We start from the raw sequence: 25,217 nt of genomic DNA, 5'->3' as shown, positions 1-25,217 counted from the left end.
AACATAATATATGCAATATCTGTTTTGCTGCTATACCGACAGCACGTCATAGAAACTAAAAGCGATACAACCACCCCTGGGGAAAAAAGGTGTATTTTTTCTCTCTTTAAATATATGTAGATGTGACGTCACTTGCATAATTTTTTTTTGACATGAATTCAATTCCTCTCTCCTGCTTATCCTTCACAGAACCAAAATATCTTCATTCCATTCAAGAGTGATTCAGAATTTCAGGCGTGGATTCATCGTCTCCCTCCTGTGAATCGTGAAAGATGCTAAAATAATGCGTCTTTTTCTAGGATGAATGTCATAAATTTCATTTAAATTAAGTAATTTTGACGTATATTTCATTCCCCCCTTCCTTTTTATCATTCACAGGCTGCCACACTTTGTACTAACACGTTCCTTCATTCCATTGAGGTTTTGCTTTGTCTTCCAACCAAAGATTTGGTGCTGCAGCTTTGGTTTGCAGATTTGGTACTTCATTCCTTCGAGGTTTTGCTTTGTTTTCCGACCAAAGATTTGGTACCGCACCACTTTCTTTTGAAATTCAATTTGATTGTTGTTATTTCTTATTCCACGCCTTTTCCCTTGTCTGTCCAAAGCAATTTGTCATCTTGCATAATTACATAAAGGATCGATATAGTTCATTATACTGTCTTTATATGTGAGCAATAATTGTGGACGTATGTATTTATAAATGTATTGTTTCTCGAAAACGGCTCCATATGTTTCGGGAAGATTTGCCCCCTGGGATATTCTGGCGTAAAAAACGTTCTAGACAGGTCAAAAATTTGAGAAAATTCGTTAAGAGCCTTAATTTTGGGAAGAAATACTTATGCGAGTGACGTCATTTTTATACACATCTCCACTTACATTAAAGAACTATTTATAGCCCATAGCAATTTATTATACAGAGTATTGGTATAGTTAATTAAAAACGGGGATTATGTAAGTTTCATTGGTACCATGGCTGTAGAGACAGCTGAAACCTATTAAAGAACAAACAATGGCATATATTGAACTTAGCTGCCAAATTCTCCGAGGTTTGTCTCTTAATATTTCAAATAAGAAAAAGCCATAGGTTTTTCCCTGTTTGTATTTTTTTTTTTTTTTTGAAAATCTGGGCTGTAGTGGCAGCTTGTTCTCAACGAGCACTTCTCATGGTAAAATTATACCATGTTCTATAAATCATATAGAACAAACTATAGCCCATTGAAAGTTATTATATAGAGGATCAGTATAGTTAATCTGGGTTGCAATGGTAGCTAGCAACCTAGTAAGAGACAATCACGTCCAATACTAAGAAATACAATGCTCCATCAAACAGTTCGTAGTAATGAACTGTAAGTAAGGAGCAGCCCGGGTCAATAGTAACCAAAACTGTAAAAAAAAGAAATTGTGATACCAATAGACACATCAATAGAATTTGATTTTTATGTTGATTTCAAATATGCAAGTTTCATCAAGTTTAGTCTTACCCATCAACAGTTTCGAGTCTGGAATAGTTTGCCTTTTTTCGAAAAAATGGGTAGCACCCCCTACAAGTCATAGAATCTTAATGAAAACGACACCATCAGAGCCGGCGCATGAGGAAACCCCTTATATAGCGGTTTCAAGCTCCTCTTGTCAAAAATGTGGAATTTTTGTTTTTTGCCAGGAGAAAGATCACGGATACGTGTTTATTTGTTTTTTCTTTTTCTTTTTTTTAGGAATGATATTATCGATCCAGTGATCCTAGAACATCGCGAGAGGGCTCATTTGAATAGAAATTAAAAGTTTTAGTGCCCTTTTAAGTGACCAAAAAATTGAAGGATAGCTAGACCCCTCCCACGCTCAGTTTTTTAAAAAGTCACCCGATCAAAATTTTTAGATTGTCATTTTGTTCAGCATAGTCGAAAATCTAACAGCTGTGTCTTTGAGGATGACTTAATCCCCCACAACTCCTGTGGGAAGGGCTGCAAGTTATGAACTTTGCCCATTGTTTACATGTAGTATTGGCTGTTAAGAAGTATACAGACGTTTTCGGGAGGGTTTCTTCCTGGTAGGGGAGGGGGGGTCTTGGGAGGGGATAAGATAGGAGGATCTTTCCAGGGAGGACGTTCTCATGGGGAAAGGGGCATCTTAATGAAGGGGTGCCGGATTTCACTGCATTATTTAAAAACGATCAAAAATTAAATATAAAAAACTAGTTTTTTCAACTAAAAATAAGGAGCAATATTAAAACTGAAAACGAACAGAAATTACTACCTATATGAGACGGTTCACCTCCTTGTCAATACCTCGCTCTTTAAGCTAAAGTTTTTTTAGTACTTCCAAAAGAGTTATCTATTTTAATTAAACGGCCTTTGTGATACAGGGGTCATTCTTGAAGAATTGGAACATAATTTGAACTTCGTAGATAACTTCGAAGACCACACTGCCTTTCCATGATGAAAGCAAAACAGTTCAAAATAGAGATGAAGCCTTTTTATTGACAGTGAACAGATATAAAATTTAACTGGATATTTCGAACACATATACAGTGTTCATCATCAGCAGTAAAACTTTTTTGAAAATCTATTACCTGTATGTGTTCGAAATATCCAGTTAAATTTTATATCTGCTCACTGTCAATAAAAAGGTTTCATCCCTATTTTGAACTGTTTTATTTTCGTAATTTGAACTTCAGCGTGAAGAGTGAGGTATTGACTAGCGGACGAACCCCCTCATACACGTAATAATTTCTTGTCGTTTTAAGTTTTAATGCTACTCCTTACTATCAGTTGAAAAACTTTTTTTTTTTTTTAATTTAATAACTCGTAAATGCAGTGTCAGATCAAAACAAGAAGTACACTAGTAGAACCACCTTTCGAGACGCCTATATAAGAAACTTACTAGAAAGTACTTACTTAAGAAAGTACACTAGTAGAACCACCTTTCGAGACGCCTATATAGGAAACTTACTGTCCCTTGGCTTGAATAACCAGTTTTTTTCAGTACTTCCAAAAGAGCTATCTATTTTAATTTATCGGCCTTTGTGATTCAGGGGTCATTCTTGAAGAACTGGAACATAATTTGAACTTCAGCGTGAAGAGTGAGGTATTGACTAGCGGACGAAGCCCCTCATATACGTAATAATTTCTGTTCGTTTTAAGTTTTAATGCTGCTCCTTACTATCAGTTGAAAAACTTTTTTTTTAATTGAATAACTCGTAAATGTAGTGTCAGATCAAAACAAGAAGTATACTAGTAGAACCACCTTTCGAGACGCCTATATAAGAAACTTACTGTCCCTTGGCTTGAATTACCAGGAAAATATATTGGCTTGAATCCGGGTTTTAGCGATAGCTAGCAACCTAGTTAGAGATGATCACATCCAATATCACAAAATGCAATAGCCCATAACTCCTAAAAATAGTGTCAGATCAAAAAAAGCATGCTATTAGAAACGTCTTGTTTAAAACCCCTATATAGGAAACTTACCGTCCCTTGGCTTGAAAAACAAGAAAATTTGCTTGAATTACGATATTCTGCATCAAAGGCATCTTTATACCGATATTTCTCCATAGCTAGCAGGGCACTGGAACATCATTGAACGCTGGTTAATGGCTCATTTGAAAGGAAATTGATTTATTTAAACCCTTTCGCAATTGGCAAAAAGATTACAAAAAATGGCTCATTATAAATGGAGATGTGTGTAAGTTCTATTAGATATAGCTGAAACGTTGTAAAGAACAAACCACGGCAAGTAGTAACTAGAAGTTCAGATAATACAAGCATCTTTCGAACAGTTATTTTACTGGGGTACAGTGCCATACTGAGGACTGCCTCTTACTTTTCCAACTAAGGAAAAACCATAGGATTTTTCCTGTTTGTAATTTGTGTTGCAGTGGTAGCTAGCAACCTAGTAAGAGACGATCACGTTCCATAGTAAAAATCTGGGTTGCAGTATTAACTAGGATTACATAAAAGACCACTATATAAATGGGGATTATGCAAGTCCCATGGGGATCAGGGTTATAGAGATAGTTAAAGTAAAGGACAAACTTTAGTCCGTAGTTTGTGAAATACTAAAATAAATCATCATGTTCATGAGGATGTAATACGCTTATATATTGACAAGCTACCATAATCATGGTTGCTGCAAACTAGTATAAGGTGAACTACAGCCCTTAGCAACCAAAAATTGAAAAAAACACGTTTCAATAAAACTTTTAGATGAGAAAAAATTGCCATCTAACATGGATTCAGGAATGGTAACTATTATTTCGTTTAACCTTAAAATTAAAAGTATATTGCAAAAACTTTTATGGTAATTTCAAAGAAAAGCCGGAAATCCCTCGAAAATGACGTTTCATCAAAGAACAAATAGGAAAATCGTACTAGTCTGAAGCACTTCCTAGAGTACTGGCCAGGATAAAAACAAAATCATGGCCAACGGTACTAAAGAAACAAGAATATATCCACAGTCACCTGTAATTACTCCTTGTGAAAATTGAAGAAGAAGATGATATCCAAGCAATACTGGATGTCATCAAAAGCTTTCACGAATTAAAATTAATTTGTATAATAAGACTTATCAAAAGGGATGTAGAGAAATACAGATGTGTTGAGTTCGAACTGGACGTTGTAGAGTGTTTGCCCAAAAGCTGCCACCACGAGAAAGAGCTTTTCATCTACGACTCTTCTTTTCCTACTGAAGGAAAGTTTCTTTGTGGAAGTAATACTTGAGGGTTTTGAAAGTTATTATTTAAAATGGCAAGAAATTAATATCTCTATTACACGACTACAGCTAAAAGAAATAGTGAAGTTTGATAGTTTACATATTTCTTTGAAAATCAGACCGTAATTGAATAAATATTGGATAGTTATAAAAAAAAATCCAAATTACCATCTGGGCATGCTTTTGCGAAAGACTATGTCCTCTTTATTAAACTTTTGTTGCCACAGAGTGAGTTAAACTCGAAATCTTCAACACCGAAAGAGAGGCTTTCTCCACTCTACTGTGGCAACTTCTAATATGAATGTACCATTCAGTTTGTGGTGTCTAAAACGTCATAATAATGTGCGAACATTTTGTAGTTATAGCACTGGACGTGATTCACGAATGGTAACTATTTTTGTCGTTAACCTTAATTATATAAAGGATCTGTATAGCTCAATTAAAATGTGAACATCAATATGATAGTTATTAAAATTTGTGGAAACTAGGAAAGAAGAAACCAAAGAATATAATAACTAAAAGTTAACATAATAAAAGCATCTTTTAAAATTTTTGAGTTCCTTTAAAATAAGCCATTAAATAGTTCCCTATGATGTTCCAGTGCCCCGCTAACTGTGGAAAAAAAAAACGGAAATAAAAAAAGATGCTGTCGATACAGATTATCATGGTTGAAGCCACTTTTCCTGTTTTTCCAGGCAATAGAATGTCCTTGTTGTGTAAGCCAAGGGACGGTAAGTCCTATATAGGGGTATTAGACAAGGCGAAAACTTCATTTTTGGACTTTTTCTGTGAAATATAATTCAAAAGACATTATGGTTAAAGCGTGGATTTAACAGAAAAGGAAAACACTAAGAAAATGCATTTAATATTTTCCAACGGTTAATGATGACCTGTCTGTACGAATATATTTTTTGTTAGGAATTAAAGATACGGTGAAAATTTTTTTTTAACTTCAAAGCTGTGGCGAATGTTACAACCTTGCAAAACTGCGCCAAAAGCTTCAAAACTATGGTTAATGCTGCAACCATAATTTGTCAGTAAGTTTTACGCACCCTAGTAAAGAACGAGCTCTAGCCTATATTAACCGAAAATAAAAAAAAATTCCTTTGTGAAATACACTGTCGAGTCAGGAAGAATGCTCATTTGAAGCTTATTCAGACGTGGGAACTATTATTTCGCTTGATCGTAGTAATAAAAGTTTGTTACGAAAAAAAATTTATGGGGAAGTCCAAATAATAATCTGAGATTCTACAAAAATGGTGTTGGATTGAAATGAATTAAATGAAAAAAAACTAGTTTTTTTAACTGAAAGTAAGGAGCGACATTAAAACTTAAAACGAACAGAAATTACTCCGTATATGAAACGGGTTTTCCCCTCCGCAATCCCTCGCTCTTTACGCTAAAGTTTGACTCTTTGCCACAATTCTAATTTTTAAAACAATTAAAAACTTTAGCGTAAAGAGTGAGGGATTGCGGAGGGGAAAAACCGTTTACTATCGAGCCGGGTCGCTCCTTACTACAGTTCGCTACCACGAACTGTTTGAAACTGTAACTTTCGAATAGCCATAGCTAAAAATAAAAACAGCAGAGATAAAAAAAAAAGGAGAGACATCAATGCTACCAATGTAAAAAGTAATCATACTTGTTTTTTGAGTAATCATACTGTAATTTTTGAGAATGGGGTTTTTGGCCATGGTAATTCCAATGATATAGTTTTATTCTGGCCAACACCATTTTTTAGGGTTCTCAGATAATTTTTGGAAATTTCTTTAAATATATTTTCAAAATAACATGTTGCATATAAGACTATTTTAGATAATAGTTACCATTCCTGAATCAGCTAGAGATGACAATTTTTCTCACCAACCATTTTTTTTATGAGTTTTCAATTTTTGGTTACTATGGGCCATGGTTCGTCTTTTACTAGATTGCAGCTGTTGCTGCATCCATGATATATTTTGTTCAGTTTATTCGTCCATTATCCTTTCCAGTCGTCTTAAGTTCAGGTCGCTTGAGTGCCAATGTTTTTTTTTGTAGAAAGATTGTTTTGTGTGTGTATGTTGTTTTTTTTTGGGGGGGGGGAGTGGGAGATCTAAAACAAAATTACTAGAATATAAACTAAGGTAATGTACCCGTCGTTGACAGGCTACCATTTCAAATGTGCTTTCTTATGGATGCTTTTCTATATTCGCTGGGGGCATCTGCTTAGTGGTGAAGAGAATTAGAGCTTAACTCTGTGGCTGCTGAGGATCGTTTTCAGAGAATTATGATGATGATAATTAGAGGCTGATATCGTTTAGGTAGATTTTTTTTTTAATCTCCATTAAGTAGGCCTATACTTGACGATGGCATATATTTCTTGAATTTTAGAAGACTAAATTAAATTATCTTTATTTAAAGTCATAAACATGTATTAGGCGCTGGTAACTGGTACATTAACTTATATGAAAGATTTGTGCTGACAGAGAAGAAGAATTCAAAACCAAATACAGACTGAGGACTTTTCAGTCTTCTGTTTTGTAGTTGTTGTTTTTTTTTTTTTTTGTAGCCATCCCGACAGCCAATAGTACGGAACAATCAAATGAAGTATGGCATTCGCTGTCAGAAGACTCTGAACTCGATGAAGATCCTAAAAGTCCCTTATTAATTGCACCTCAAGCAGAATTTCGTCCAAATTCTGAGCATGGAGGATGTCGATCAGAACTAGAGAAGTTAATAATTGACATTTTATCGCGAGATTCAATTGAAGGTTGTGAAAAAGAATTAGAAAAGCTGAGAGACACTCTAAGTAAGTTGTGTATTGTTTTTTTGATGTTTTTTCAATCTTTGCGCTTCTTCTATCCGCCATTTTTGGCCCTGGGTAATACAATTGGTGCCATGTGATGATAATTGCAAAAATGAGATTGACAGCCAGCAGCTAGAAATATACTAGCTGAATTTACACGCTACTTTATTCAACTATATGCTAGATCAACCGTTTAATTCACCTGTAATTACTCCTTGTGAAAGTTGAAGAAGAAGATAATCCAAGTGATATTGGATGTCATCAAAAGCTTTAACGAATTAAAATTAATTTGTATAAAAAGACGTATCAAAAGGGATTTAGAGAAATACAGATGTGTTGAGTTCAAACTGGACGTTTTAGAGTGCTTGCCACAAAGCTGGCACCACGAGAAAGAGCTTTTCATCTACGACTCTTCTTTTCCTACTGAAGGAAAGTTTCTATGTGGAAGTAATGCTTGGGGGTTTCGAAAATTATTATCTAAAATGGCAAGAAATTAATATTTCTCTTACGTGACTACAGCTAAAAGAAATAGTAAAGTTTTATAGTTTGAATATCTTTTTGAAAATTAAAGGACCATAATTGAAAAAATATGGGATAGTTATAAAGAATTTTGTTTCAAAACACCATCTGGGCATGGTAACCATGCCTGTAATTATGAACAAAAGATGAACACAAGACGAACTCTAGATTAATCCGTTTATTCCAGTGTTGGATAGGATTATCGATATATTTAGGCGCTTCCTCTTATTTGAAATGTATTGACTATTTCTTGCTAGAGGAAACAGTCGAAAAGGGTACCTTTGTATTTTGTGCTTAATATTTACATAATATTACAGTTCCATAATGTTTTCTTTTCTTTCTTCTGTAAGGCACTGAACTGAGATTAAACTAATTGCAAAGACTATAAACTGCAAACGCATTTATAAGTAAAGTTTTTTACGCTATTGAAATTTGCAAATTTGGAAACAATACATCTTCTGAATCATTGAATTTTCCTTCTCCTTTCTTCAATCACAACTCTTTCAAAAGTAAAAGAGATGGGCATTACATTGAAATTTTTCCATGTTTTCAAGCAATTAAAAATGTCTCTCTTGTTCAAGCGGATGGACTTTAAACCTGGGAGTTATTTATCCTTTTTTTTTCTTTTTTTTTTGTCTGTAACTAGTTTCTCATAATATAAGTCTTTAGGAATGAAACATAATGCAATATGGCTCTGTGTTGTTAGCTGAACTGTAACCTAGACTTGGCAACGTTGTATGCGGTTAGTTTTTTGTATTAGTCAGTTGGTCTTTGCATTTTAAAAAACTATCCTCTCTCTTAAGTGTGCTACTATTTAGCAGTTTCTCATTAGAAATTGAACTATATCCGAGCCCTATCGATTATTCCTTTTCTTTTTTTTTTAAAAAATATATAGACATTTATATTGTTTTTTTTTATCCAAAATGAATACACAGAAATTCTTGAATACTTGAAAATACAGAAATACTTGGCAAATTGTGCTCAGAATACAAATACGTTTGTACTTAAAACAGATTTGTACTTAAAATTTTATAAGTTTTAGTTAAAAGTTGTATTTTTACTATGCTAAGACACCTTCCTTATATATGAATGTTTTCTTAGACAAGAAGCCTCCTTGCTTCTTATTAGTAGTAACAAAAATTAGCCAAAGGTTTTTTGAGTCTTTTTTTTTAAGAATTAATTAAAAATAATGTAAGAAAATTTCCCACAAAAATTTTTTCAAAGAAAGGTAGAGAACTACATTAAACAAAAGATGAATACAAATAAAATCAATAATTTTTCCAACGTAAAACCATCATAGATCACAAGTAATAAAGAAATGAAGCCCATAACGAACAAAAAGTACAATTAAAATCTACAAGGTTCCAGGTTCAAGGTTTTATTATCAATACCATGTTTACTCAATATGTTAAATTCCCGACAGAGAGAGAATTTGACAGAGTCGGGAACAAAAACACTTAACAGACATTTAAATTAATTGTACCTCTACTAATATTCCAGTTATATAAATTTAAACCAAAATCTTTAATTTTTATTTCAAACTACCCTCAAAAATAAAATACAAAACAATTGGTAACTCACCTTTCCAGACTCCTCAACCAAAAAAAAAAAAAAAAATCCAAATTTTATTTAGTTATTCAACTCATCAACAGGGGAAAAGGTACCAAATCTCCCCAAACACGCCATAAAAAAAGAGGCGTACAGATGTATGTAAACTCTTCAGATGCACATTACTGAAAACAAAATACATTTGAATTTTTAGCTTGAATTTATGCATTTTCCTCTCCCATAAAAATTATGTCATGAAACATAACGTTAACGGAACGCTTTTTTTATTATTGTCGTTTATAAGATTTTTTTTTTTACTCTCTATGTATTAAATTTAGGACAATGAGGCTTAGTGAAATCAGGCTTCAAATAAATAACTTAAATCTTCGTGTTTATGCAGTGACTAAACTGCATTTATGCACTGGGACTTTTTTAGATAGATGTTTCAAGGAGTTTCTTTTTCAAGAAAATTTTCAGGATACATGACTTGACCGTTTCCGCTTAACAATGTCTACAGTCTATTGTCACAACGGCAATCGGGAAGCAAACTCAAATATAGTCAAAATATAAAAAAAGGATTTAGATCCTCCTGAGCCATTGTTGGCGCATAGGGCGTCGAGTCGACGTTTCAGTTGTTGAGTAAAGATATAAAGCTATTTAAACTCTGCATCTCCTTTAAGCTACTCACAAAATGTTCTTGGTAGACTATACTGTATACTGCTGATACTAACAACTTGCTGCTGCCTAAGCCGCCTGAGGCCAACACAACTGTGCACACTCCTCCTGCATCTTAATCTATTAAAAGGCTTTTTCTTAAAAACCTCCCAGAAAGCTACCGTATCACTTAAATCTTTCCTTGAGACCTCCTATCACCCCAACCGGAGAGCACCTGCTTTTCATTTGGCCCTTGACAGTTGGCCGGAAAGGGCAATCTTTCATCTTTTATCCCCAGAAACTGCCCTAGTCATTTCAACCTTTTCCTTATTATAGCCCTAGAAAGCGGGGTTGAACCACACTTTTCGTATAGGCTACTATTTGAGATACGGTTAGTCAGTTGGGTACCTAATACATTCTGTTGGCAATTTCTCTGGAAAACATCTAGCAAATCTTCCCTCCTTTTTCGGAGTACCCCTTGCTTCAAAATCATACTTGACCACTCTCATCACTGTAGCTTCTAATATTCTAACTTCGGTTTGCAGACTTATCTTCCTATATTTCCAAACTTTTCAAGCATGGGAAAAATACCCTTGGCCATGGCTATTCTACTTTTAACATCTTCACTATACCATATCTTTTCTAAAATTTAGACGTTTGAAAATCCGGCAAAAACGTTTACAAAACATGAATATATATTATTGTTCCAGGATTATTATTAGTGGTTGTTATATTTATATAAAGATGAACATAAAATGAGCTGATGCATTAGGTACTGACGAGGCTGCTATAACAAACCATTGGTTTAATAAGTGTCAAGTACAACATTGCTGAGAAAACAGTCGAATCCGTTGATTGATTGTTTAAAGAAAAGAAATCAAAATAAAGTAGCCACCAGTCTGTGTTTTCCCAGTTAAAGCTAGGACCGGTGTATCAATTAGTGATAAAAATAGTTTTAAAGAGACATTTTCAAAACATGTTGAGAATGTGAACATTACAGAACGTTTGAATCGTTTTTTGACATTTTTTTAGACTTTTGGTTCAATTTGAGGCTACCCAAGAAGTTTTCGGCTCCGTGAATTTGAAGTCTTGAGGTCTTCCATGTCTAAATTTGTGTTACTTATTAGTTAGGGTTAGTGATAAAAAGCATTCAAAAACTTTCGAAGAAGGGAATGTGAACATTGCAGAACGTTTGAATCGTTTTTTGACATTTTTAAGACTTTTGGCTCAATTTTAGGCTTTCCAATAAGTTTTTGCTACGTGAATTTGAGGTCTTAAGGTCTTCCAGGTCTAAATTTGTGTTACTCATTAGGTAAGATTAGGTATAAAAAAAACATTCAAAAATAGAAGAAGAGTAAACATATTTTGGCTTTTTCCGCAGAATTTGTATTTACAATAATAACATATTTAAACCCTCTTTACATACATAAAATGCACATAGAGGAGTACAAATATACAGCAAAATAAAATAAAATGGAAACAATAAACAAGACAAACTCACAAAAGAAAAAAACAGCATCTCAACTACTTTCATACTACAAATAAGGCCTAGCCGAAGTCCAAGCATTTTAATCTCTTGTCAGCTCTTTTTCAGAGGCGGCAACTCGGTCAAAGACAAAGGTGTCAGTTTTCTTTGTCGCTTCAACTAAACAAACATGAGAAGGTTGTACTTAAGGGTTTCTTACTCAAAATTACGATTAGGTGCAAGTTATCCTTAGCAACTCTGCTTGTAATTATTTATGCAAAATTATTTTTGTGTATATATTATATATATATATATATATATATATATATATATATATATATATATATATATATATATATATATATATATATTTATTTATTTATTTATTTATTAACCGGCAGTTTGGTGTCTGCACGCTACTTATTCTCCAGACTGTTTAAACCGGTTACAACTATCTAATATTTCATTGAATCGCTCCTGAATAATTCGAGTGGTTAGGCCTTTAGTCTAATTTATACATTCTCACGCGCTCCGATTACAGCTGCATTCAGTCTTTTGAGGGGGATTTGGACTTCAGAACCCAAATAAGTAAAGTATTTCACGGGACTGCAGCCAGCAAGTATATATTATAGAAATAAGTTTCTGATTGTTGAATATAATATTTTTGCTTTATTTTTTTATACCCCACAACAACAGTGTCAAGTGTAGCAATCTAGAATGCAAACCCGAAACAGGTTTTATAATTATTTTGGAATTATAAAAAGAATTGTTGGCTTTAAGGTTTGATTAGATCAAAATATTCAACAGATTTTTTTCTATCTGTTAAAATAAAACCCCCCAAAATCACTAATTCAGCAAAGTCAGGCAAACTCCAAATGTTTAACATGGGAGCTATAGGAAGATTCCTTGAGAGCCCGTCCTGCCTTAAGCTAGTCAATTAAGTGGAAAGTCGACAGTATTTTCTCGATGCTTGTGGAACCTATCCACAGGCTTGTCCATTTTTGAGGAAATATCGAAAACGCCATATCTACCCGTTGATATGGCGTATCCATGGGTAGATATTTGAGTAGATTACATTTACTCGAAATGTACCGGTTGCGAGTCCAGAGCCGCAATTGCAGAAGATATTTTCAAAAACGGAAAAATAAAAGATCTAATTTTCTTCCTCTCAGATATTGTGAAAAACCTCTCAAAGGGACCAAGAAAAAGACATGTAGTGCAAAAACAAACGGTGTTAAGTCTGCCCCGGATTATTTTGTGCAACTGGCCTTTAACTTGAGCAAGCGATTCATTGAGCATTGCGATTTTCTAAGCTTTTCTTTTTAAGTCGAGATAGCGAGTTTTTTTTTTTTTATTATTTTTAACATTTGATCCAAATGGTAGACCTAAATAATTCATAGAGGACGATATAGAAATAGTTTCTGGGCCAACATTGATAGTAACGGAAGGTTGTTGAGACGAATTGTAGACAAGAAGCTCAGTTTTAGAGGGGACGAATTGAAACCCAATCTATTTATGTTTTTTTTGTTTTGTTTTTGTTTTGTTTTTTTTTTTGGTGAAACTGAAGTCTCAAAGATTTGCAAAGCTGATATGCATTCTGAGGAGGTGCAAACACATAGTAAAGTACCCTTAAAAGCCCATTCAAAACTGAAGTATCTATTTTTTTTTTACTTTGAGATAAAATTCGTGCCTTTAAATCTTAGGACGTCCATGGTTTTGGATTTTTGTGAAGTTTACTGTGTTATTCTCCAGATTTTTCTTGATTATTCTGGTGCAAAAATCACTTCTGTTGCACTTTGTTCTTGGCCTGACTTCTTTTTTTTATGATTATGTTGAATAATTCGTCGCTTCATTGTCATCCTTTAGCCAAATTTCATTTCTTATCTTAGGTGTAAATCACGGATATCCATAAATACTTCATAGTTTTTCAACTTTGTATTTGTTGGTTTCGCCGTCGAATGACGAAACTCTTAAGTTTTATTTTTCTTTCAGACAAAAGTCAGATTATATGTTTAAAAAGTCGTTCAAACGAGTCAGATGTGGCTGGTCCATCCTCAACAGGGGATTCTAGTTCAAATCTATATCCCTGGTCGCCAACAAGGAGCAATGCAAAGGTACCACAATCGCAAGAGGATTATTCAGTAATTCTTAGGTCCAGAACACCAACACCACGTCCCTTCAGGAGTCGTCCACGACATATCAGCGAGTATGTACATTTTTATAATTTTTTTGTGAGAAAAGGGAAGCGAGTATGTACATTTTTATAATTTTTTTATGAGAAAAGGGAAGCGAGTATGTACATTTTTATAATTTTTTTGTGAGAAAAGGGAAGCGAGTATGTACATTTTTATAAATTTTTTTGTGAGAAAAGGGAAGCGAGTATGCACATTTTTATAATTTTTTGTGAGAAAAGGGAAGCGAGTATGTACACTTTTATAATTTTTTTGTGAGAAAAGGGAAGCGAGTATGTACATTTTTATAATTTTTTTGTGAGAAAAGGGAATCGAGTATGTACATTTTTATAATTTTTTTGTGAGAAAAGGGAAGATGGAATTTGATCGTTTATTTAGCTGTTTTTAATGTCTCACGGTAAGAACCAAGTAGTCAAAGACCTTAGAATGTTCATTATGCAGTTTGGATATTGATTTACGATCACAAGTTTCAGTTTTGGGGAAAGCCAAGTATCTCAGATGAGAAAATGGTATTGAATGATCGATTTCCATATATATATTTTATTGATAATCAGAAGATCAATGCAGAGATATAGCCCCAAATTATTTGTTTTCTAGTGATACTCTCCTCTTCATCAGATAATTTTATTTCTTTGTTTGGTCATCTATCAGGACTTCTAACTTTATGTTAAAAAGTTTCTGACTTTTATGTTCGAGGTTTCTTTATTTTTGTTCGTTTTAGGTCTCAAAATTTTTCTTTACTTTTCTTCAGATTTTTTTTTTATTAGTTGATTTCGTTTCTCAATTAACACAATTTTGCCGCGTCTTAATTGTAGGAATATTCGCTAATTTTTTAGCTTTTCTCCTTAGACTTTGATGAAATTTTTGGCAAAAATTCGAAAATTGAAGTTTAGTTTTCAATCAGTGATAGTTTTGTGTCATAATCTTTTTATAGTCTTTCTTAAAAATTAAGAGTAGATGAGAAGGAGGAATTTCTTTCACATAGATTGACAATCTACATTATTTTCTAATCCTATCTCAAAGACACCCTTAAATACAGAAATTCTAATTCTATCATTTTGTTTAGATAATCTTATCACTTTCTGTTTCGTCAAAGCAATGGAATAAACAGATTAAAAAAAAAGAACAGAACAGAACAGAAACAGGTCTGTCAAAAAAGGTGACTTTTTTCTACTTTCTGTTCTTATCAGCAATTCTAACTTTCCAGTGGTTCGCCTCACACTCGGTTGTTAAATAGTGGTTTGAATACGTCTATAGTTTATTAGACTTTAGGCCAGGTATAGAAAAAATTCCAAGGATTCCAGCTGCAGAATTTGACAGAATTTCAAAAGCTACCAAATCTGCCAGAAAATTTCAAAATCTGACAATAAATTTAACCAAGCCATGGAAACTGCAAATAGTATTGCTACTATGCTACCCCCCTTTTCCCACGACGGCTTTGGGCATTTGCTATCGTTCTTCTGAATTACCTGAAATTACCTGAATTATTTGAAATTACTCCTTACCTTGCCTATCGTTCCCTATCTCCTTATCTAAAATTACCTTGCTTACCTGAATTACCTGAAATTATTCCTTACCATACCTATCGTTCTCAATCTCCTAACCTGAAATTACCTTACTTACCTGAAATTACCTGAATTACCTGAAATTACTCCTTACCCTACATATCGATTTCTATCTCCTTACCTGAAATTTTTTCTCCGTGCTTGTCAGAATCAGAATATGCTTACTTTTAATGAATTCTCACTTAATCCTTTCTAAAACTTTACAATGTCGTATGCAGAAGACCGTAGTATCTTGACAGACTCATACCTAGTGGCTTAATAATAATAACAATATTATTTTGTATTAAAAACTCGAGGGCCAGATACAAAACCCGTGACTACAAACTTTTAACTACAACCCCATTAAAATCGATACCACACACTAATGCACTTCTATTTTGACGTTTACGTCTTATCTCTATCGTCATCAGCGTAATATTCCCCATAATTTTAATGGCGTTTTTGACACCACAACGACTCCAAAAACAATCGTTTAATCTGAGATAGTTCGTGGCACTTCAGAAGAAAATCTCCCAATCCTTCCGCATGCCTATTGGTAGGCTTTTCAAAAAATTAGTGTTTAAAAGTTTGAAAGAATAGCACATTTGGACTTTGTTCGATAACTTGACTTTTTTTAGTTCTAAATATGTAGAAAGAATAAAACACAGTTAAATTTATAGATTTGTCTTTAAAGAAAGGGAGAGTGAGAGAAAGAAGAAATAGAGAAAAGAGTGAAAAATTCAAAAAGATAAATGCAAAAAACACATGATGGAGAACACATCAGTACATATTTCTAAACAATCAGTTTAGTTTTTCTTGCTTAATATACAATTCATTCTATCAATTTTGGTTAGTTTAAAATTTATCCTTTTAAACAAATCTATCTATAGAACAAACCTATTCTTCTCAACTGCTAGTTGAATATGTACGTTTGAAAACTGATTTTAAAGGAACAGAGATTTTTAGGATGTGTTGCACTATAAAAAAAAAGAATTCAATTAGCCGTCCAAAATTTTTTTGATATCTGAAATTTCCTAGAATTTTGAGTACAATTTTTGGCACTCAAAAATCTTTTTTAGTCGGAAAAGCCAGATCTGATCCAAAATTTTGTATGAGGAAATTAAAGAATTTAATCTCGATAGACACGTCACGTAACTTTCCAAGTAAGCTCAAGTCCAAACTTGACTTAGAATGAACTAAATTTTGGGTGCAATTTTTTGTGCTCAAAAATCCTTTTCTAGTCGAGAAAGCCAGATCTAATCCCAAATCCTGTATGAGGAAAATAAAGAGTTGAATCTCGATAGATACGTAACGTACCTTTCCAAATAAGCTCAAGTCCAGACGTGACTGAGAATGAACACAAATTTTGGCGGAATTTTTTGTACTCAAAAATCCTCACCTAGTCGGAAAAGCCAGATCTCATCCCACATCCTGTATGAGGAAAATAAAGAGTTGAATCTCGATAGACTCCAATATGTAACGTTCCAAGTAAGCCCAAGTCCAGACGCGGCTGAGAATGAATTAAATTTTTGGTAAAAATAGGTCTATCAACCTATCGAAGCAGTTACTTAGCTTAAAGAAAAGATTATTGTTCTCAACTTTTTAGCTAGTGGTATTCCCTTGTTAGTTTCACATTTATTTACACCGCTTCTTTATCGTAACAAACGTTTGAATTTAACTAAACAAGACCAAATGATAAATATGTCTTTCTAAAAGTTTCCTTAGACAGTTTCTGTGAGAAACATACTACCCAGATTTTTAGTTTTCCAAACGGCCCATGGCTCGAACCATATTTAGCATAACTTAACGTAGATGTTTCATTTGAGCTCGATTATGCTCGCATGTTTTTGTCTCTGCGGGAAGAGAAAAGATTTAAAAAATCATTGCTAATCAATTTCTAAAAACTATAAAATAAATAAAAATTATAGAATTAAAAACGAAAAATAGATAAAAACATTATAAACAACGATTTACTAATGTGAAGATTAACTTTGGGATACAGTTTTCCAATCTGTCATTATTTGTGGATCATACATACATCAATATCACCTTTTTGATAATTGATTTTAGGTGCGTCCAGAGCAAGATCGAGTTTTTCCTGTCTGATATAGTTTTTTCCATCTATTTTCTTGGATTCACATGATCTTGTCTGCTGGGGCATAATGCTCTCTGTTGGGGCATGATATTGTTTTTGTGTATTTTTAATTTGAATTAATAAATATTGATTGATTGTCTGTTTTTCGAGATTTTATATGGGATCTCAGGGTTAGGAAGAGGAGTTATAGATCTGTCCTCCTAATAGGAGTTGATGATTTTAAGTTGATGCTTCTGATTTCGCTAAGATTTAAAATTTTGCTATTTTATGCTGTATTGGCCCATATATCAACCAATCTCCATCCTCTCCCAAAAGAACCTGTCCACACGTAGGATTAACAGTTGTAGATCTATCCTCCTCATAGGAGTTGATTACTTTAAGCTGATACTTCTGATTTCGCTAAGATTTAAATTTTGCTATTTTATGCTATCTTTGTCCATATATCAACCAATCTCCATTGTCTCCCAAAAGAACCTGTCCAAACGCCAGATTACTATAGATTTTTTGCTTGTTTTTTTACATGATAATTTTGTCCTTAATTTGTGTGTATCAGTGCTAGAAATGGAGCCGAAAATAGGTTATTTGGTACGGCCTCTATAAATAGCAGTTATAAAATGAATGCACAATATATTCATAGCTCTGTTTGCAGTTGAATGTTAGAATTTATCCTGTGAAAATGGAAGCACTTCAGAAAATTTAACCTGGGAAGATAGAAGCACAGTTCATAAAATTCATCCTGGGAAGACCATTACAGTTCATAACTGATTGTTGAATACATTCCCATTCGTCTTTCGTTCCACATAATCAACATCATTTATTAAAAAAGTCAATTGCACACCCGTCCCCGGATTTTTTTTTTCAAGCTAATTTTTGTTTTTGCTGTTATTTTTTTCTTTACTTTTAAATACGGAATCAGCTCACTTGGGCTTGTAATGGTTATTTTTTATAGATAAATACATTATCCATCTTATTCATTTATCAGGAATTAAGAAGTACTGCGAAAGGTAGAGCACTGCCCCTAAAACATGCCCCTTTCATGCCCCAAAGGAACATCAATAATCCTGGTTGAAAACCTTTGCCATAGGAAATGAATGTTTTTTTTTAGTAGGATTCCACCCTCTTGCTAGACAAATGAAAGGAAAGTTTTTTTTTTTATTGGTAAAAGGGAGTCTCCTCAGATATTTCACTTTGAACAAAATTTTCAGAATCCACTCACGGTTTCTAAGTGCTTAAACATGACGATATGTGCACATCAAGATTTAATTTAGCTGTAGTGCCCTCTTTTTTTGTTGCTTAAATTTGTACCTCGAATCATCAGATAACGCCATTCTTTATTCACAGCCAAGGTGAGTCGAGCACCCATGAAGAGAGTCCTGAAAACTCTAGCCAGTCAGCTCTTCCTTGGAATGTATACAACATTGAATCAAAATCAGGATCGGACCAGTTGACTCAAATTGGTCCTTTACCCTTACCACCTCTTGGACGTCCATGGGTAGTGGGTAACCTCAATGACGGTACAACAGTGTCACAAATATTCTCAAATCTAAGATCCGAACGCACATTTACATCCCCTGGAAATAGCTCACTTAGTTTTGGAAGTGCTAGTGTTCTTCTTACCGATAATCCAAGTGTCCGATTTGTTAGAAATAGAATAAGGACTTATGGACCACGCAGTAGAGGACGAGATCATTTAGCACCAGCAAATGATGGAATTTTACCTAGTGCTTCACCAGATTATTTCCACCCTCTAACGCTTCACGCCATGCTTAATTCACTACCTGCAGCTATTGCGTCTCATGAGGAACACGATAAGATAGAGGAGGTAACTGTCCCCAAAGTAAAACGATATTATAAACTTAAGATGTTGAAAAGATATTTGAAGATTCGGTATGACCGCCTTCAGCTACTCTCACTTTTAGATCGGAACTGGAGTGTGATAGAACTTCTAGTTTCAGTTCTACTTGCCGTAATTACTGCAATTTTGGGGGCAATACTACTCAGCCGAAATCTATGTCATGATTTTACGGCGTTTCTCCTTTGTGTGGTTATTGGAGGTTGTCAGTATAGCTTATTCAAATCTGTGCAGCCGGATGCGGCTTCCCCTACTCATGGTTTTAATCGTTTGGTAGCATTTTCTCGTCCTACATTTTTTTGTTTATTTAGTGGATTAGTCATACTTTTTGATATTTATTTACAAAAAAACCCAGCTATGTCGAAGTTTTTAGTCTATGGAATTGATACAAGTAATGTGAAACTATGGATGAATATTAGAGACTTTGTTCTTCTTTTGATACTTTTATTTCCGATTATTTTCACTCTTGGAGTTTTGCCTCAAATAAGTACCTTCCTAGTGTACATTTTGGAGCAGATTGATATTCATTTGTTTGGAGGAAGTGCTGTCACTGGACTCCTTAGCTCTATCTATGCAATATTGCGTAGTATTCTTCTTGTGGCGTTTTTGTACAGTTTTGCTTATGTTGGTCTGATTCAACCAGAAAGAACACAACATGTTTTATTTTCTATCTTCTGTGGAATTTTAGTTTCTACATGTTATCACTTTTCTCGTTACTCAAGTGACCCAAGTGTACTCATAAATTTGACTAGAAAAACCAAAGAGGCTGTTCATAGTAGTGATTTTGTGGATCCATTACCAGCAAAACTAAGAACTACTGTTTTAAAACGCTTAAAATCGGACATAATCATCTGTATTCTTATTGGAATATTTGTTTTTGCAGTGCATGTTAGTACAGTATTCACTGTGTTGCAACGACCTCTCACTGATATTCTATGGAGTATCAGTGTAGTTTTGGGATTTGTGTTGCATTATCTAATACCTCAAGCTAGAAAAAAGCTACCCTGGTCCTGTTTTGCTCACCCTTTCCTGAGACCCAATGAGTATGAGCGATTTGAAGTATTTGAAATGGCAAAGCTAATGTGGTTTGAAAGATTTTATGCCTGGATTGGTTTCTTTGAAAAAAATATTGTTTATGTAGTACTCTTTTTATGTGCCTTCACAAGAGATTCGAATACAATCATTGAAAAATATGGAGTTCATATTGGAACACTTATTGTTGTCGTATGCGCTGTGAAATGTGTGAGAAGCACATTGTGCAATCCGTCACATAGTTATATTGTCGTGCTATTTGCTGTTATGCTGTTCAAATATGATTTGGCTGAACGAAGTGAAACTTTTTTGGTTGACTACTGTGTCCTACTATCCGTATATCAAAAAGTGAGTGAAATGTTGTTAAAAATTCAATTTGTGACTACTTATGTTGCCCCATGGCAAATTTCTTGGGGCTCAGCATTCCATGCCTTTGCTCAACCGATTAGTGTGCCCCATTCTGCTATGCTGCTTGCACAAGCTGTAGTTTCAAGTATTGTGTCATCTCCTCTGAGTCCTTTTCTTGGTTCTGCCATATTTTTGACTTCGTATCCAAGGCCCATCAAATTCTGGGAGCGTGATTATAACACTAAACGGATAGATAGTTCAAATACGAAGCTAGTTTCTCAACTTGAAAGAAATCTTGGAAGTGATGACAACAATTTGAATGGCATATTTTATGAGCAATTGACACGATCGCTTCAAGATACTTTAGCCGGTGATTTGCTTTTAGGTAAGATATTCTTTTGACAACTTTTATATTAAATAGAAAAACTTTCTAAATGAATGACAGTTTCTCAATAGTGTTAGAAATTGCAGTGTTGCAGTGTAGAAATAAGGGCCATGAGACATTTTTCTAAGGGGAGTCCTCTCACTCTCCTTCTCTTAGTAGGGGGGATGGAGAAAATTTGATTTGAGTAAGTGACTAGAATGACTAAGTGGCAATTTCTGCTGAAACAGAGATTAAAATAATGAAAAATATTTTGACTTCACATGGACTGTTGAAAGGCCAATTAGGACTTTCGATGACCTAATTAGACTTGGACAAATTAGATCATTTTCATTAAGAAATCCATTAAGCAGATCCCTCTCATTATTACACCTTAACAAACATGGTGACATCCAGGGCTTCGTATGTTGATTTTTTTTTCGATTATATACGAGTTTTCACGCATAGCTTATTAACTATCAAAATGAATCTATAAAGTCCTTTAAGACACAAATTTATGTCAGTATAAATACAAATAAATTTATTGAAATCTATTTCTGTAATTTCAGGTCTTTTTTTTATTTTTATTTTTTAAGCATTGGGAATGGAATTGGTAAATTTTTTGGTAACGAGTACCTGGGTACACGAGGATCTATTTCAGTTGAGATTCCAAAACAATCACATATGATTGTAAAAATAAGTAACCCAGAAAAATGTAGAACCTAATTCTCATAACCTAACTAGACCTCCGTTGCCTGTGCAACGGGAAGTGTTGCAGCAACTGTGCCCTGTTCCTTAGGGCACAGTTGCGGAGCAACACGTGCAACAGTGCCCTACGGGACACAGTTGCGGAGCAACAGTCTCCATATGTCCTTCAGAGGACATTTTTCTAATGCGGCTTCGATTGTTATCTTGAAGCATCTTTGATATGGTTTTATTTCGAGCTCCTACTAAACTGAGTTTGGTAAAATGTTTAGCTGGTCCAGAAATAAACGAGAAAAAAAAAATTCTAGCTGGCCCAGAACCGAAGTTACCTCTAGAACGTCGAAACTTCGGAAATTATTTCTAAGAGAACGAAGCAACTTGGTATAAAGAACACTTCACTTCTTCTTGCATAACTTTCATAGCACTACTCGATAAAAATAAAATAGACATCAAAATCGAAAATTTAAGAAAATTTCAAAAAATCGGAACGAGATTGACTTTTCCGGAATTATTTCCGGGAAATCTGTAAGAGCTACGGAATTTCATGCTTCAGTTCTCGAAAACATCAATAAAAGTTCTATATGAGTTCATAATTATTTTATCTCTAAAACGTTTACTTCCGAAACTAGGGCCGTCTTAACTTGACGCCAATTCGAAGTATTATGTTTCGAGACGCACATTTCGGGAATTATTTCCGGGAAATCTGAAAGAGATACGGAAATAATGTCTTATAGTTTTCTGCTTAACTTTTGATGGTCTAAACTAGGAAAATATAAAACAAACCAAATTCACCAAAAAATTTAAATTGCCCCGAGGGCATGACAAAACTTCCAAATAGAAAAACCCAAAGAAGGAATTTTATTTCGGAGAAACTATTGTAAGCTCCAGTTATTAGGAGATCGAGACCTGTCGAACCGCGTTGGGAAAAAAAAAATTCTAGCTGGTTCAGAACAGAAGTTACCTCTAGAACGTCGAAACTTCGGAAATTATTTCTTAGAGAACGAAGCAACTTGGTATATAGAACACTTCACTTCTTCTTGCATACTTTTCATAGCACTACTCGACAAAAATATAAGAAACATCAAAATCGAAAATTTGAGAAAATTCCAAAAAAAATCGGAACGAGATGGACTTTTCCGGAATTATTTCCGGGAAATCTGTAAGAGCTACGAAATTTTGTGCTCCGGTTCTCGAAGAGACAAATGAAAGTTCTACATGAGTTCAGCATAACTGTATTTCTAACAAGGTTATTTCCGAAGCTTGGGTCGTCTTAACTTGACGCCAAACATCGAACGCACAGTTTCTAAGAAAAAAACGGTTTTATTTTTTTTTATGGAAAACTGTTAGAAATTTTAGGAACTTCTCTGGAACTTTTTTACTCTGTTTCACGTTTCCCTTCCCTCTGAAAAATCTCAAATTTTTAACTCTTACCACTTCGGAGCTACAGGTCGCTGATCACGGTGAAAAAAAAAAAAAAAAAAAAAAAAAAACTACGAAAGCAGTAGTGTTGCTCCGCAACACATATAATAGCACTTGCATCTTATCTAGGTAAACGTATGTGCTTATGTCTTTTTGCTTTTCATTCGACCAAAGAGAAAATACTCACTCTGAAGACTAATCTTTTGCTTGGCAATTAGGGCACAGATTAAATTAGCTTTAGCTATTTCCTAAAGTTTTTTAATTTTTCCTAAGCTTTAGGTTAAAATACTAAAACTTCAAGAAATACCTAATGGCATTTCCTAATAACGAAACAGACTTAGAAAACAAAAGAACCAACTGATTTTCTGAAAATTTAAATGGAATTCTAAGAAACTTGGATCTTTAAGTACAGCAAAATTTTGATAATTTGAAATTGAATTCCATACTTAGTTTGTTTTGAATTTTGTACTTTTTTTGGATAACGCTATACTGTCAGTGGCGATGTTACTTTTGAATTTCTAATGCGTCTACGTTAAAGAGTAAAAGATTCGTTACTTATCTTTGCCTTATACCGATAAACATATCAGTTTGTAAGAGACCAAAAGTAACAATGAAGTTCAAAAGCTCCTTGTGCTTTTTCTTGTATGCCAACATTAGAAGCCCTGTAGTATTTCTTTCCAGGGTTTCCTGGTAGAGTATTTCAGAACATTACAAAGTTTTCTGAACAAATCCACAATTTACCAGAGAAAGGTGAATGTCCTTCATCTCGCGTAGTACATGGATTTCTCGTAATACCTTGTATCTATGTATTTCAGTAATATACTCGTAATTAAAATCGTAGAATTATGAAAATTGCTGGACTGACTTAGAGCTTTCATGCTAAAAGCAGCCGTTTCTGTTCAATAAGGGCGTGTTTTACGTCAGCTTTTGAACTAGTAATTTTTCCTAGATTGAACCTCATCGAATATTTATGACGCTGATATATTTGTTTTTGGAAGTTCTGCTCAATATCTTGTTTTCATGCTAAAACCTAAAAAGTAAATCATGGGCAGCGCAATAGCGCTGCCTAACTAAAGAGCGATGTGGGCACAATGTATTATTTGTTTATTTTGTTTGTTTGTTGTTTTCTATGAGGGCTCATTCTTCGAAGAGGAAACTTCGAAGAGGGCTCATTCTATTTGAAATTGAAAGTGCTAGTTCCCTTTTTAATATTCAAAAGTGATTGGAGAGAAACTAACCCCCCTCCCATGCCCACTATTTCCCCAAACACATCCAGTCAAAATTTTGAGATGGCCTTTTTGTTCAGTGTAGTCGAAAAGTCCTAAAATTATGTCTGTGAGGATGACAACCCCCCCCCCTTAACCCTCAAGGCAAGGGTTATAAGTTATGCCCGGGTGGCGTATAAGGGTTTTTTTTATAGAAAGATGGGTGCTATCAACTTATGACGAATCTCATTGGATTGGTAATCAGAAGTTCTAGTAACCTTTTCAAGATTCTAAATGATCGGAGGGTGGATACCCCGCCCCACATACCTCGTATTTTCCCAAAGTGCATCTGGTAGAAACTTTGTGATGGCCAATTGTTGTCGTAGAAACTTCAAAAAAGGCTCATTCGGTTTGAAATTGAAAGGGCTAGCGCCCTCGTAATAGTCAAAAGGGGGTTTGTTGGATTGGTAGTCATAGGTTTTAGTGCCCTTTTTAAGAGTCAAATTGATCAGGGGAAGCCCCCCCCCCCCCAATTTCGTATTTTCCATAAGTACATCCAATTTGAAATAGCCAATTGCTCAAAAATAGTCCAAAGATCATATAATAAAGCCTTTGGGGTTGACAGAATTCCCAATAGTCTGGGGGTAAGGGTTGTAAGTTATGTCCTGAGGGCATATACGGTTTTTTGGAAGGGGTGGTTGTTCGAACTTTAGAGGAGGCTTTTTTGATTGGAAATGTATAGTTCTAGTTCCCTTTTGAGAGTCAAACAAGATGGAGAGCAATTAATCC

The 25,217-nt window shown here is 34.3% G+C and overlaps 1 protein-coding gene across 2 annotated transcripts in view; it reads left to right on the top strand.

The window, feature by feature from the left end:
- Window positions 1-25,217, top strand: part of LOC136028933 (pecanex-like protein 1) — a gene marked incomplete at its 3' end in the record, with an annotated part of 90,201 nt that overhangs the window by 44,752 nt on the left and 20,232 nt on the right. For both annotated transcript variants that reach the window (XM_065706913.1, XM_065706914.1), the window contains 3 exon segments: window positions 7,253-7,492; window positions 13,668-13,881; window positions 18,848-21,123. In XM_065706913.1, the coding sequence (XP_065562985.1) occupies window positions 7,253-7,492; window positions 13,668-13,881; window positions 18,848-21,123 (2,730 nt within the window).

This window comes from Artemia franciscana, chromosome 7 (assembly GCF_032884065.1).
Source record: "Artemia franciscana chromosome 7, ASM3288406v1, whole genome shotgun sequence".
Classification (NCBI taxonomy): Eukaryota; Metazoa; Arthropoda; class Branchiopoda; order Anostraca; family Artemiidae; genus Artemia; species Artemia franciscana.
Note: the sequence above shows the minus strand (reverse complement) of the source record. Positions and strands in the feature narration are given on the sequence as shown.